At 38.9% G+C, this 16359-nt stretch overlaps 1 protein-coding gene and 1 long non-coding RNA gene across 2 annotated transcripts in view; one reads left to right on the top strand and one right to left on the bottom strand.

Moving 5' to 3' along the window:
- Positions 1-16359, bottom strand: part of LOC148188864 (uncharacterized) — a 92858-nt gene that overhangs the window by 15516 nt on the left and 60983 nt on the right. The window lies entirely within an intron of this gene.
- gfra4b (GDNF family receptor alpha 4b) overlaps positions 2200-16359 on the top strand; it is a 52134-nt gene continuing 37974 nt past the window's right edge. Inside the window, exon 1 of the mRNA XM_088080896.1 lies at positions 2200-2620. Coding sequence (XP_087937022.1) covers positions 2578-2620 — 43 coding nt within the window. The 5' untranslated portion in view covers positions 2200-2577. The remainder of the gene's footprint in view (positions 2621-16359) is intronic.

Raw genomic sequence — 16359 nt, forward strand, 5'->3', positions numbered from 1 at the left:
TATGGAACAATGTTTGAGCGTGGCTCATACGGAGACATTTTATTGTAACGTTGCAACATTGCATCTTGCAGGTAAAGGAACTAAAATTAGCATGTTGAAGCCAGAGTTGTTAAGATACAAAAAATACAGGCAATATGTACAATGCATTAAAACACCAAAAAAAATGTCAGAACAAATGGCTTCTGCATACTGAAGTCAATATTTAGTGTGAAACATGGAATCATGCAATTGCTACAAACGGTAGCTCAAACAATCAATATTGAGTTTTGGACATGTCTTGAATGCAACCTGGTGTAAGAAGACCTGGAGATTAGTTTTGTAAATCTCATGTTGTCTGCCCAAGAGAATTCAAGATATGTGAAAAGTGGAAAGGGAGGTCACACTAAATACTTGCAACTTTAGCCTGTTGAAATTGTTTTATTCTTAAATGTTTGCGTTTTAATAATTATGACGTTTCCTGTATGCTCTAGTTGTATTTTAGTACTGTGAAATAAATACATATGATCATTATAACCTTGCCAAAGTCTAAGGTAGCCTAAGACTTTTGCACAGCACTAAACTACTACTACTCCTTCTACTACTACTACTTGTACTTCTACTACTACCACTACTACTACTTTTTTAGACATTTTTGTTTCTGTGGATCTATTAGTTGTAATGTGCAAAATGTGTCCATTTGTCTGTTAAGTGTGATGTATTACGGGTTTTTGTCTTCTGATCAGCTGGATGTTCTTTTTGATACCTGCCTACGACTACGGATGAAATTTTGCTTCGTGCTAATTCCGGCATACTTACATTGGTGCACTGATATGTTGCTGATATGTTGATTAATGTGCATTATCCTTATTCAATAAATGTAATTAATAAATAAAATAATAATAATAATACTTCCAACTGCAGAGTCATTAATGGGGGCTTTATTGTGTGTAAAAATAAATAATTGAAGGGGTTATTTTGTTTTTTTATTTGATATGTTCTAACTAGCTGCAAGTGAGCAGCACTTACATTTAGAGCTGAACTTTTGTCGTTGCCATGTCTCTATTTTTGTCATTGGCTTTGAAAGCTTTACAATGGACTGAGAATAGCTGATTCTTGAAGATGAAATAAGGAACTATCTACCTCCTTATTAAGCTGCAAAAACCAAAATAAGGTGGCAGCTGGCTGGAGGGAAATTGCCTGGGAGCAAGTTAATGACCATCACTAATACCAACTTGCTGCAGTGTGGTCCATATTGTCTGTCATTTTTTATAAATATCACAATATAAATTGTGCGTTTTACAAACAAAGAAAGATAGAAAGTAGCTGATGGGTAGCTTACATGGTTTGTGCATATTTAATGGATTTGGAGTGGACAGAGAGATATGCTCACTGGCTATTAGGATATACTCTAAAATTCATATGAGGCATTTCCCATAGACAGATTTTGCATGCAGTGCTCTTTCTTTCTCACAAGACAATGGCAGAAGAGATGTGCAGGATACAGTTATGTGTCTTTGGCACGGAAATATCAGAAATTCTCATTCTCATTTCTGTAACCAGTATGGACCAGACAGTTACCTCAAATGAAAACACATATGTAAAAAAAAAAAAGTGAAAGTGAGAATAGGATTTTCAGCACTCAGTCTGACTTCAAATTGCCAACTCACTTTGCTTTATATGCTCTTCCTGCCTATTTATTAACTCGCTCCTACAAAATCTCATACTTAATATTATATATACAAACTGAATGACAAGTGTTAGACCTTGAACCAATGATAACAGAATAAATGACTCAAATTAATGAAAGGCGAGCCAGCACAAAACCCTCATGAAAATCAAGTACAGTAAAAGGTACAAATCATTTCAGCCAATATACTGTATTTTCTGTGATATTATAATAAACTTTTAAGACAAAATGCTCAGATCAGGTAATTTTCTACCTGATCTAAGCATTTTGTCTTAAAAGTATATTAGAATATTATTGGAGCATCAATTAATGCTTTAACATCATAAAATATTCCACAAAGATCACTATAAACCACCACAGCCACATAATAGGTCCATGTAGGAATATGATAATGCCATTTCTGCTGCTGATTTAACCTTATGTCACACTTTATTCACGCCACCGAAGCCCCTGACCGTGTAATCAGCCTGTTTAATGCCCTTTTCCTGCACAAACACTTCTCACTCTCTCCCTCCCTCCTGGCTGTGTCTCTCCCCAGCAGCAGTCAGCATCTCTCCAGCAGCGGACTCAAGGACTTGTGCGACCACCACGACGCGCAACAGAAGGCTCTCTTCTCCTCACAACACCGGACCGCACAGCGCACAGGACAAGTTTCACTCTCATTATTACGCATGGCTTTGGCTTTGCGCAAAAGCGCGACTCTCACAGGAAGAAACTGATGGGATTCTAAGAAAATAAAGAACAACAAGAAGCTTAAAAAAAAAAAAAAAGACGAGTTGAGGATTTTTATCTCAAGACATTTGTGACAATAATGATCTCCGGATGCAGAACGAGATATCATCTTCTTGTGTAATCATACAGCTTCACGTGTAGGTCCGACGCGCTGTCTGCAATTCTCGTTTCACGTAGAGATGGATCTGTGGGGAGTTTATCTGTTTCATCTCATAACTTTGGGTAAGTAAATACGTATCTTTTTTTAAAAAAAAAAAAATTAAATATGTTGGAAAAATACGGGCTTGACTTGATGAGTTTGACTCATTTGATCAAATTAATTATGAGTTTGTCGATCGTTGCTTTATCAAATCTTTTGGCTGCCCAGCTGCGTAAATCCTGATGTAAAAAAAAAACGTGCATTTTGCACCATTTAATAATAACCTAAAATATGAATTTTCTTTTAGAGATCAATTGGGGTGTACAAAATTCAATGTCTTATGCAAAAAAAGAGCAATAAGCACACACGCACGTGCTCAAATGTGCACGTTTGCGTCTGAGAGCCTGTGTTTCTGTGTGTGCGCATGTACAACTGCACAAGAACGCTTCTTTTTCCGCCCCATGGGCCAGTGTGTGGATTATATGTTTGGCCTCCTGGTAATGTATATCTACTCACTGCACTCACCCAAGCCCACTGTATATCCCATGTCTATATTAATTATAAATGTGTTCATCATATGTTTGCATAATGTTCAGTAGCTTTACAGCAAAAGATACGTCATATTAAACTATATGCTTTCAAAGTTTTCTACCAGACTTGCTTTAATCTGTTAAACTCTCTAAAAAGTGACCATCCCCAACAGTACATCAGTCATTGCAGTGTCACTGAGCTACCTGCTCTCCATGTAATTGAGCAAAGCTGGAATATTGATTTTTGTGGCAACAATCCACAGTCTTGAGAGAGGAGCGCTGCGTGTTGTTGGCTCACAGTGTGTCTTTGTCACCACACACAAAATGTGTCAATGTCCATCCTGCTGCCACAGTGCTGACTGTAACTAATATAATTATACACACTGATGGCCATGGCACCCAAGATAATTATTCTCCTTTTTAATTGGCACCAGCTTCCCTGCTTAACAAAGAAGAAATATGCATTATATCTCAGCCCTTTATTCATTATTAATATCCTCTTAGGAGGTCTTCATTAGAGAAATGAATGGAGATGCCAGGAAGAAATGCTGAATGGAAAAGAATGCAGTTTGCTTTTTGAATCAGCTCTTCTCTCTGTAATGACGTTTGACGGTCACACATTTATTTGGCTGGTATGGCTGATTAGAAACAGACGAGGACAGTCGTGCACTCCAGCTATATGCCTAAAAACAACTCAGATGACTTGTTTTTACAAATCTGCATATTTAAATCTATGTAATAAAAAATACCGCTCTACTCAGGATAAATTTCTGATAAAGCTAATTTTATTCTACTTGGAGTTTTTTGTGCAGATGCTGAGTCTGGCCGGTTTTAGCCATCTGCTCAAATCAATTAGCCAACACTAAACTGCAAAAGGTCACAAACTGTTTGGATGACTCAACCTCTTTATGTGGCGTTCTGGGCAGTTTCTGTGACTTCCCAGGCTTAATGTGGACAGAAAACCAGGCTCACACATTATCCACCTCCCCTAACTGCTCCAGATACCTGCAGGCCAACACACAAGGATCTCAAAGTCACCACAGTTTTCCAGAAAGCGCTCTTAGAGCAAAAATCAGGAGCCATATTTTATCAGCAGGGAGCAGTGGCCATTAGGACTCGCCATTGTTGGACTTCTTGGCTTCTGCTGCCTTTCTTTGTTGGATGAAAATAATGTTGCAACAGTGAAACATTTTCTGTGTAGTTATTGGTGCTTCCCATTTACTTTTCAAACACAGAGCCAGACTATGTTCAATTTTCTTTTTCAGACGAAATGCCAGTGATACTTGGGTTCTATTTTTGTAAATATCCAAGATAGTTAAAGGGCCAGTGTGGGATTTAGGAGGATATACTGGCAGATATGGAATATAATATTCATGTTCTAATTAGAGTATGATCACCTGAACTCAGAATTGATGTTTTCATTATCTTAGAATGAGCTGTTTGTATCTACACATGGAGCAGCTCTTCCTGCACAGATTTTGCAATGTTTTTTTGTTGGGTTTTTTTTCTTAGTAGCTCAGAATGGACAAACCAAACACTGGCTCTTGATAGGTGATACGTTTTTACAAAGGCCACTGTGGTTCTCAGCACAAGGGAGAAATTTCAGTTGGTTTTAAAATCCTATATACAGCATTTTGAGGCCTTGTAAGTAATGCAGGTGCTAAAAGTATCACAGTGTAACATACACTAACCTGCCACTTTATTGGGTACATTATACTAGTACCAGGTTGGAACCCCTTTGACCTTAAGAACTGCCTAAGGGTGTTTTCACATTAGGTACGTATAATTTGCATCGTGCCCAAGTGCGACTGCCGCTCCTCTTCACGACAGGAGCACAAGCTGCTGAGCACTTGTTGCAGACATTATGCTACAGTGTAGAAGAGGGCGCTGCAGACAGACACTGCTGCCCCAGGTACAGCCATGAGCAGGGACCTGCACACCTCCTGGCCAGAGGAGGTGCTGCTGCTGTTGAGCTCTCCACTTCTTGCTGGAGCTCTGACTGCAAGTCGAGGTGGCAGTAAAGCTGGATCTGGGTCTTTTTGCAGCAAGCTCCGCTGGTGTCTGATACAGAGACATCAGTATTAATATGAGACTGTTTTATCACCGGTTAAGTTCAATTCTATGTTTTGGTACAATTGGTGTTCACACCTAATGCGTATCATGTTGGAGTGCATGCAGTGTTGAACTGTACACGAGATCATCTTTGCAAGTAGAATCTAGCACAGCATACTAGGCATATGCCATACTAGGCACACTAATCAATGAACTGGACTTTGGGCAGCAGTCATGTCCAGGCCCGGTCTCTGATGTGAAAGCACTCGGGGGAAACAAAGCGCTAATAATTTCAATGATTTTGTCAGTGTTTACTACTTATGCCAGGCAGCCTACTTTTCCAGTAACATTCCCCCAGTTACACTCAATTTCTTGCTCTTCCATGGAAAATTTTGTTCTTACGCTCCCTGGCATTAAGAAGAATATAGCAGCAAATAGCACACTGAGCATAAATGCTCTGTGCATGCTTGTAGATGGCACATCATATACAGAGGCCCGCACCTGGGCGAAAAAGTAAAATATGAGGCAGATTGCCGGCATTGGATAATAAATATATTAAAATAAAATGAGAAAATTATTAACAATTGAATGTTTAAACACTAACCCACTGACTGCTGACTCTGTCTTCTGAAATTTGAGAGCTCCTTGAATCAGGTGCATTCCTAACGAGCAGAAGTAAAAAATATTTATATAAATTGTATTTCCTGAATTAGCTTTGTTCAAACATAATCTCTTAGTTTTACATGTATGAAAGGTCCCAAAATAATCACTTTAAACATGCTTTCTACTTAAATGATCTAAACCAGGCATGGTTATTAAAGGACTCGTGGTTTCGGGTCAGTCCCTGGATCAGTAGGTCAGGTTGCAGAACCAGTGTAACTGGTCATATGTGCAGGTTAGTAACCAGTTCTGGTGGTGAGATGTGGACCTTGGTCAGTGATGACGTTCAGGTCCTGAGGAAGACATTAATCCTGCAGAGGGTCAGTTTGTGCATTCAGAGGAGTTCAAACTGAAGCACTGTTGCTTCCACCGTTATGAAAAATAAAAATGAGTCCCTGGCAAGTAGTTGACTGTCCAAGCTTCTCAGATCTTATCTGCATGATAAATGTGCAGTGGGCCTCATTTTGACACATCCCCACAGAGGCTCAAAATTATATAGAATTAAGCACAATTTTGCAGAGTAAGTGTTTTTTTTTTTAAATGTTAGATAAGCACTTTCCTGCTGAATTAAACTGACATGGTAAAAGGGGCAGCACAGTGATGTCATGACCATTTTACATCAAGTCCCAATTTTAGCACAAGTTGACTGCATTTAACATGAATGGGTTAAACTGAAAACTCATACTGGTATTGAGACACCATGCAAATTCTTCTTATAATTTATTTTTTCTGATTGTGGTGAAAGCATCTTAAGTCTGTCTTCGGGGCTTTTGTACTTAAACTTCTTCCTCAATCAGCACTGCTTTCTCACTGCAACAGTGGCCAGCTTCAGCCACCAACATGCTATATTTTTTGATTTAATGGTTTTGACATTGTGGGATATGACCTGTGTCTTTAATGGAGACAGATAAGTACTGCCAAGCATGCTATTACCTAGCATATTGGCTGGCCTCTTGTAGGGGATTTGTCATGAATCTCATTTGAAGCAGGCAGTACGATGTAGAGCCCATCACATGCTGCTTCTTTCATGTGAGACAGATCGGACAGTCACTCCAGTCCCAGTAAAACGTTGGTATTATTGGTGAGAAGAGATAGTGTAACCTTGACTATGGGAGTTTCAGAAAGACATTAACAGCACTTTCTATCACCCATGTATGACATAAGATGTATTTGAACCCTCATACTTGCGGCTGGTCAGGGTTAATCGTCACTGTTCAGTTCCTTGCACATCACTAAACCAGATGACAGCAACATGGATGATTGCACATGCTTAAGAGTGGTGCTCATTACAATGTTTGCACTGTAGTTTCATTATACTTGTTACTATGCACAACCTGGTGTCATGTTACAGCAATTTTTTACATTTGTCACTTTATGAATCATTGGCATAAAAACTGTTTTTCTCCAGTCATTTGTAAGTACTTTTGTGATTGAGAAAAAACAAAATTTAATTCTGAAAATGCTAGAAATCCAAGTGCTTTCCGCATTGCATTCTTTTCCTTTTTACCCTTAGTAGATGCTACAACTGCCCTTACAAAGTGTGTACTGTTGGATGCAGTATGCACACGATTGGGACATACTGTGTTGTCATAACACTGCTTCCTGGACTGTGACCCTCATGCCCATATATCCATTAATATAAATCAAGATAAAGTTACTGCACTGCCTATTTCTTGCCTAAAATGTCTTCAAAAGCATATTTTAGTGCCCTGTTTTGCCGTAATAGCGAGAGTTTGTGAAAAAACTCTCATCAAACTATAAAACTAAGCAGCCCAGACACATTCCAGTTACTGAGTTGCGTATTTCTCACATCAAATATTTTCAGAAACAAGTTTTAGCTCATTGATTAACTGCAATACAAGACCATTGTGTCATACAGATGAGGTTGCATTACGTCTCCTATCAGCAGGAGTGTTTATTGGTCAGATGCATTCTGGTAGTTTTAGGTTTAATAATAATAATTTTAGGTGCATATATTGTGGATTCTAAGATTTTATAGACATGACAGAAAAAATAGCCTTCATGTGCATTTCTCTGCCACTGTTTTTTTTCCCATTTTTTGTTGTTGTTGGTAATTTTAATGATTATTATTACCATTAGACCTCTCATCAGTCACTTTAATGCGCTGTCAATCGTCATTGCGGCTTCTGACAACTGTCAATCAGCTGTCATCTGTTTGCGGCTCAGTCAATGTGACGTATTTTCCGCAGGGCAGTGGATTGTGGGTCATAACAAACAGAGAAGCATGCTGGCTCGCAGACTGCAAAATCCGACTGTCTGAGCATTACTTTGCCAGGTTGCTGGGTTTGCAAAAATTTGCGCTTTGTGCACTTGTGTAGCTGGTATCAACAAAGCTCTAATAAATCCAGAGTTTGTGCTTCGGTATTAAAAGGGCTTTAAGGTGTGAATCTTTAACTTAAGTACTTTTGTGTAATGCAGTAAAATGAGCGAGGAAACAAAGGAGAAATGCTATGGATTTTGGCATGAATGAGAGCTGCAGTAATGACTTAATGCATCTGTCCTAATGGTACCGTTACTGAACTTTTAAAATAACTGAGTATCATTCCTCAAGCGTCACTGTTGCGTCTCATGAGCCTTGTGGTCTACAGGAAATAAAACTCTACGAAGGATACGTGTTTTCCATCTAAACCCTATCAATATATCTGAGTAACATTCACTCTCTGGCAGAGCTGGGGGTTAAAAGCTTTAGAGACAGAATGGCTATTACACTTTTCCTGTGGGCTGCGTCTGTTCTCCAGCCATTGTCAGAGTCCTTAAAAATGCCTTTGTGTTTAATTAGTGAGGTTTTAAAATCTGCTGTTGAGCTGGCACGCTGCCATTCATCTGATGTCAGTCAGTCTGATGGCTCTGGCCTTTAATGGTGACAGTATTCAATTCCTCACATAATCATCAGCCTATAATATTAAACTATAATAACTTTAAACAGTACATTAAGTTTAGAGTAAGAGCTGCTCAGTCTTTCAGTCGGAGGCGAGCTGTGACGTTGTCGGGGCCTGCTGGGGGAGGGTTAAAGCCAAAGACGTACCATTGATTGGGCGTGATGAATGTGGGTGAAAAATAAATGAGTCTCAGTTTAAAGCTCTAATCCATTATTGTAGTCGAGTGCCTCCAGTTATACCACTGTTAACTCATTACTGAATGTGTTTACACTTTGAGATTTATGTGATTGAAGGCACAATGACAAGATGGCCGACAACAAGTAATGGGGAGACACAGAATACGACTCCTGTCTATCTTACATTTATATTTCATGTAGTAAGAGGCTTAGTGGCTTAGTTTGCCAATAAAAATAGGGCAGAGCTTAATTTGGAGTTACAATATGAGAGAAGCTGTAAAAACCTTATTGGCCATTCCTATTATTGCATTTCCCTCCTCGTGTCCAGCTGTCTGCATTATGGTAAATATTTTAAAAAAATCAGGCCCTTTATGTGCCACAGCTTGTGCAATTTTATTCTCGAATGTTCACATAGTTTACCAGTTTATGTGTCATTTGTTTCTGACGTTAATTATGAGAACATCTTTCCCCGGTATAATGAAATTTTGTAAGTACTTAAAGCTGCTGCAATTGCAAATCAAACGATTACATGTATGTAAAAGATGATGATCGAAGTAATCAACCCACAGAGAATCATCCTCTCAGCTATTCTCCTCTGCAAAGAGCCTGTCGGTGCTTTTTAGCTCAGTGTTTTGGTTTTCCATCCTGGGACCGTTTTGTTTCACCATCATGCTTTTATCAGAGAGCTATTTTCAATAAAAAAAACCAAATAAAAATAATAATTAAAAAAAAGCTTGAAAAGCACTACACTAGAGATGTAGAGTAATAACAGCACGGCATCAGTACTGGCAGAAACTGGCTTTAAAATGAAACATCAGAATCAGCCAACATGCTCATTTCTGTCGATATGACAAATGGATTTTTATTTATTCATTTTAATGACAAAGTTAACAAGTACGAAACATCAGCTGGTGTTTAAGATACTGAGATGATTAATCCTTTAAAAACCTAGAGTGACATCAATTTTCTTGTGCTGAGTTAAAACACCTTTCACAAGCATTTAAACCTTTTAAACTGGAGATAATAGGTGTGATTTCTGTCAAAACCATAGGAAAAAAGCAATCAGCTACTTGTCATGAAGTGTCATGCAAAATGCTAAAAAAAACTGTTAAATGTGACAAAAATATTGCCTGAAAATTAGCTTTAAAAACAAGAAAGAGAATTATTACACGTAATAACTAAGGAAAATATCAAGAAAGCTATGTTTATATTATAATTGTATATTTAAAATTACATTACAGAAAATATATTCATTTTATTTTATCACCTTTTTCAGATAATTTTTTGTTTTTGTTTTTTTTTTGTGCTAATTTCAGGTGATATTTTGACCCAGGGTTCCTACAGCTTAATGCAAAGATGCATTTAAGATTTAAGACTTTATATTGTCACTCTGAACTAAATTTAATACCAATTTTACCATAACTAGAACTGAAGGATCATTTTGCTTTTGTTCTTTTAGTTTTCTTTTTGTAATAATTTCAGGAAATTTTTACTAATTTCTTGGTCATATTTGGTATATTCCTTGTTCAACTGCTCATTGCCTTTTTTACACGTTTTTGTGAGAAATCAAGCCAATTTGCTCAGGTTTCAAAGGGTTTAGTGTAACTGTACCACTACGTGTTTATAACATGCCACTGAGTCTGAATACAAAATGACAAATTGGGATTTGCAAAATATGTACATCTACAGTGGCCCATAGCGCCAGATTAACATCTTCCTCTCATTTGACTTCTCCTCTAAATGTGTTTAAACACTCAGACACTGCGGCTAGTTTAAAGCAAACTGCTCCTTGTTACTTTGTTAGATTAAGTCTGAGGCAATACAACAACAACCCCTGACAAAGGTTTTGGCAAGAAAACCCTGCTGTGGTTAAAGCTGGAGGAACAATCAAGCTCATGGTGGGATGCTTTGTTTTCGGGGTAAAACTTGACACTCTGTGGTTGTAAATTGATCTTCCCGACGGTACATTTTGTTTTGTTTGATTTAAATGTTTTCTGTGAACTGCTGAGCAAGCAGTTAGTTTCCCTTAGTCCACTAGTTGCATTATTGGATTAAATGTGGGTTTAGTGAAAATAAAACACTGCAAACTGGAAAATGATCTCCTCAGTTTCTTGGAGATGCTTCAGGATTTACTCAATTAACCATCTGTGATGGGCATGCTATAGTGCATATTCTCAATTACATGCAGTATCTGCTTTCACCCACCCCCTTTCCCCCTTTCCTTTAGCTGTCACAACATTACCCTCACTTATCATGTTTCTGGTCAGAGTCTGAGATCTCAGGTCTGATTCTCTACTAAAAATAAGGAGATGCCCTCTATTAGATCTCTGTGAGATGGGGCTGTGCTACAAACGGACTGTATAACTGTCACTCAGATGAAAGAAATAAAGCACCAGTGGTCATTATCTGAACTCCAGTGGCAGTGATATATTCACAGAATGGGTTTCCTTTAATCTGCATAACACATTGGTTTTAAAACCGCCGTTGATCAAGTTTAGAGCTAGAAGGTGAAAATGACACAGTACTTGCATGAGTAGTGCTGCTGATCAGACTAAAAGCAGCGTCTGCCTCTCCATTAGACCTGTTAGAAAATTCAGAAAATGGCTCTGAGGTTATAGACGTACAGTGGCCTCTAAGGGCCAAACAGAGGCTCATTAACTCAGAGTGAGTCGGTGGTTATCCATCGAGCAAGACTGTTCCAGACAAGTAGGCACAGCCCCATTGTGACACGATTTCAAACGGAGGGCTTAAGCTCCACTTCCTGCCTGCTTGTTGTATTTCTGGGACACTGCTAAATCTATTTGGGGTAAGTGAAGTTTCATGAAGATAGATGGAGCAAAGTTTGGAAGAGTACATGCGACAAAGGTCCAAGGACATACATATTTTCTGGTCTCCCTCCTCTAGTTAGCTGAGTGTGAAATTAGTGTTTTCATATCAAACCAATCCTACAATACGGCCACTGAGTGGGCGTCTGTTATTTTACTCACTTTTTTTTTTTGAGGGACAAACACATCAGCAATAAGCTGAAAACAACACTGCAGTTTTCTCGACTTCGGTGCGATTCAGAGACGTAATCCTCTTAAAAACGATAAGACTAGATGTGGATTTTTTTTAATGTGTAAATAACGGTGCTCTCTGAATCCGATGTAATAACCTTCAGTCAATGTTGAACTTCTTTTTGATTATAGTGAGTTTTCTGTTTCCTCTTTGACTTGCTGGCATTAATAACTATGGGGTGCAGACAGTGAAGTGACTTTTTGATGAACCAGTCATCTGTCCTATGTTATTTTCCCCTCCAAATAAAGATGACAGCTGCCGATTTTTAATCTTTTTTTTCTTTCAAATTTCCCTGTGGTAAAGAGCTGTTGCATCATACATATATCTATATACTGCTTAAATAAACACATGAAAAGTTTTTGTGTAATTACTCATCGTCTCTCACTAAACTTATTCTTGCCTTAACCACTGACTGTTCAAACAAAGCGCTTTTTGCAGTTTAATGCATCTTTTTAAAATTGTTGGCTGCCGCTGAATCATCTGTCCTTACATTAACCGCTATTTAATTTTAAATGAAACTTGCAGATTTTATAATCTACGTAAAAAATGGACAGTCAGAGAGCACTTGGGGACTTGACACAGACGATCTGTATAGGTACGAGACTCTCAGAAAGAGGAGAAATTACAGGAACGCATGGATTTGCAAACTTTCCATTTTTTTTTCTTTTTTTTGTTTGTTTTGCATGTCTGTGCATGAACAAAGATCTTTTTTCTGCAGCAGAAGTTAGGGGAGTTTGAGTATCAGGGTGTATAATTGATAAGTCTATTCTATCAGCTGATTAGGTCTGATATATAAATGAGAGGAGCAGCAGCTGCTGAGGCGAGCGACAGCAAACTTTTAGACCAAGCTCAATGAATGGTTAAATTTAACTTTCACTGCATCTGGTGTTCTGCTGCTCCGTCTGTGCTGAGAGTATGCTCTGCGCCCCAAGAGTGTGGTGAAATGAATAACTGAATGGTATATTCCAATAGCGGTCCTAATGACGATCCAGCTTCAAAAAAGTAAATCGATACATGGCGGCAGACGTTTTAGTTGTGACGGGCCACCACAAATAAGTGAATGTGTGGTGAACACCACCAGACATTCAGGATGCTTTAAAAGCATCCGCTGCATAGAGCAGAAAAAGCGAGATAATGTAAAAGCAGCACATAAAATGCTTCACTCTCATTGAAATCAACCAGAAAGCTGCCTCAAGACTGCTTAAAAAAGCTCTGTCTGATCGAGGCCTTGTGTTGGCCTGTAAGTTTTCAAATGTGTCAAAAGTCTTAAGTGGTGTGAGCATAAAAGTGAAACAAAGTGTGAGAAAACTTTATAAACAGACCTCAAAGCCAGAAAAGGAGCTCAGACAACGGTGCTTGCAAATGATGGATGCAGCAGCATGTATCATTGTGGTCCCAACGCAGGTTTTATGACAGGCAGGATGAATGAGCACACTAACTGAGCTTTTTGATATCTGTAACTGCGCATATGTACTGTGTGCTGTATTATTGCTGTTATTTGATTAAAATAAGTAAAGCCTCAAACTTTATAGTATTTAATTACAGTTTCATTGTTTGTTTACATGCACAGGCAAGTGAATTACACTGCAGTTCAGCCAGCAAATGGAATAGTTTCTTATCAGCGTTCCCAGACTAGACCATATACCAGCGGAGCTATGGCACTGAGCAGTTTTTCACTGAAATTAATTCAGCATCTTTATGCCTAGGAGGAGCTCTTCAGTTAATCAAATCAGTTAAATCAGTTTGTGGCTTCACTGTAGCCACAATAAAAAGGACTGACTGGAAATGCTTCTTTGCACGATATGAATTGAATTATCTACACAAAGAAATAGTATTACAACAGAAATAGAATAACCCTTGCAGCAAACCATGGACCCTCTCAGGCCATGTGTCCTCACTCTGAACTATTTCGCCTAAAACCGTCACTACTGCTCTTCAGAGTTCTAGGAGAAGAGACATTGGATCTCATCTCAGTAGAAATGATGCTGAGGCTTCCTGAGGTGATAAAAATATGCCCCAAAATTGCAAATTTTGCAAAGCAAGCAAAACAAGATTCAACCACAAGCATTTGTGGTAGTGACCACACTATAAAAATGTAGAATTCAAGGATCTTTTATTAACAGTGATAAGAGCAAGTTTTTCTCATCGCTTGAGCATCTGTGGTTATAACCACTCACTCCTGTGGTATATTTTCTCTCACTTCATGTCCATTTTGCAGTTGCTTGCATTTCCAGTTGTGCAGTGCACGCTGCATGCAAAGCTTTTTTCTATTTATTCTTCTAGTCATTGTTTCAAGTATGTGGGACACTGGTTTATTGATTTGCATTGGGAAGAAGGTCTTGGGTTCAAATCCTGGTCTCTGTCTTTCCTGTGCAGATTTTGCATGTTCTCTTTTCACCCACAATCCCAAAAACATACGGAACAAGTGTACTGGAAACTAAATTTCCCCTGGGTATGAATGCAAATATGCATGCTGGTGATAATTGCAGAGACCCATGCAGAGTGCTTCTCTGCTGCACAGAAGTAAACAGGTGGAAGACAGACGGATGGATGAGTATTGTGGAAGTATAATGCTTCAAGTTTGGGCTGAGGCATCACAGTCCTAAATAAGAAGAGTAAAAATATGTAGACTGCATGAAAAGGAGAGCAAACTCTGTCCCAAACAACTCAAATATAGTACAAGTTTTGAGTGAAGCTGCCCACAAGTGAACTCACACCTGAAATCTGAAGTGTTGACTTTAACACGCTCATCTGAATGTGTTTGAACATGTCTTTCCATGTCAGACTCGTGGCATTACACTACAAGTGGCCTCTAAGGTTAATGTAGCAGAAATAAAGTAGTATGATGTGTGGGTTTGTTGCAAAAGCTGCCTTTAGATGGATTTTTTTATTCTTACAGTGACTGTGTGAGAGCTTCTTGGTGAACAAAACTTCTGATATTTAACACTATAAGATAAAAGTTTTGTTGGATTGACCGTAGACCGGATTGTCTCTAATTGCAATCACAGCCCACCCTCCCCCAAAAACACAAACGTATAGGTCTCCTGTGCAAGCGGCTTATTACGACCCATATTTACGTTTACTGTTCTGCAGCGATGTCTAATGGCAGAAGAAATAATGATGGGATGAAAGGAGGAATGAAGGTGACTTGGTATAAAGAGCAACAAAGTCTGCATGGGAAGGAGGTCTGGGTGGAGAGATGGGTCAAACAAATACAGGCCTGTCATTCAGGAGAACGCTGTTCATGTCCCGTGTGAAACCAAAAGTCAGTTATTTGAAGTCAATTTACATACCACATCACTTTACATACTTACATATATTCCACAACATTAAAGTCGTACATGTAATTAGGTTTTAAAAACCTTGCATAAATCAGCAGTACTCCACTCTGAGACGCTGGGGACACGTTGGCTAAAGGTGTTGAGCCAAAGAACGGCTGCTGCGCATCGACAGAAAGTTAGCAGCAAACTCGCTAGCCAAGCAGCCCAAGGCACGCGCTCCCGGAGACGAAAAATGACCTGCTATGTATCGACAGACTCTCATTATCAGCTAACCCATCAGCGCACCCAGTCCATAGTAGCACAGCAAAGTCACACCCTGAGCCAAAAAACAAATGCCACTCAACTGCGACAGCCTCTCATTCAGCAGCTAACGTTATCACAAAGCACACACTCACAGTATTTAGCAGTAACTGTTGGGTCAAGTAGCCGATTTGGGTTTAAAGACTGAAATCTACATCAGTAATTTATATTTTTGTTGAGTTTATATGATTTTTTTATCCTGCATTTATTAAACTGAAAGAGGTAAAGATGGCTTGTGGAACATGGAAAACTCACTGCTCACACACAGGCGAAGATCAAAATGAAGGTTATAATATTGTAACCCTGGTTGTAGTAGTAAAGCTGGAGCCCTCTACCTGCTATGCTATGCAGCTCACTAAAGAGTGTAGGATATCAGACATGGGAATCTGCCTCCTGACACACTGTGGGGTTTGCACATATTCGGGTAGGTATGTTCTGATTGGCCGTCTACGTTTTTGCTTTTCTAAGTGTGCGAATGCGTGCTCGTGATTACAGAAGCATTACCCAAGGAGCCCAGTACAGGGCGAAGCCTGTGTGAGATAACACAGCATCAGTGTTGGGGGAGGGGTTATGTTAAGAATGGCTTAAATGTGTCAATGCGACATGATATTAGGCCCACCCAAAAAATCCAGGACACAGAAATTAGGAAAAATGGATCTAACTCCCCAATGCAGTACTATACAGATCCAAGACGCTTTTACAAAACATTTTCTAATGTATAATGTGTCAGCAAGAAATCTCTGATTTTGCTTTGCCCGTACTTTAAATAGTGCCTGTCACTGGTATCTCCAGTGGTTGTTTGGAACGGTCATATATGTGGTTTTCTGAGTCACTGGCGAGGGACCTTTTCTGTCGTTAATGTACGA

This window comes from Plectropomus leopardus, chromosome 8, assembly GCF_026936395.1.
Source record: "Plectropomus leopardus strain MGB_pleo_1.0 chromosome 8, ASM2693639v1, whole genome shotgun sequence".
NCBI lineage: Eukaryota > Metazoa > Chordata > Actinopteri > Perciformes > Serranidae > Plectropomus > Plectropomus leopardus.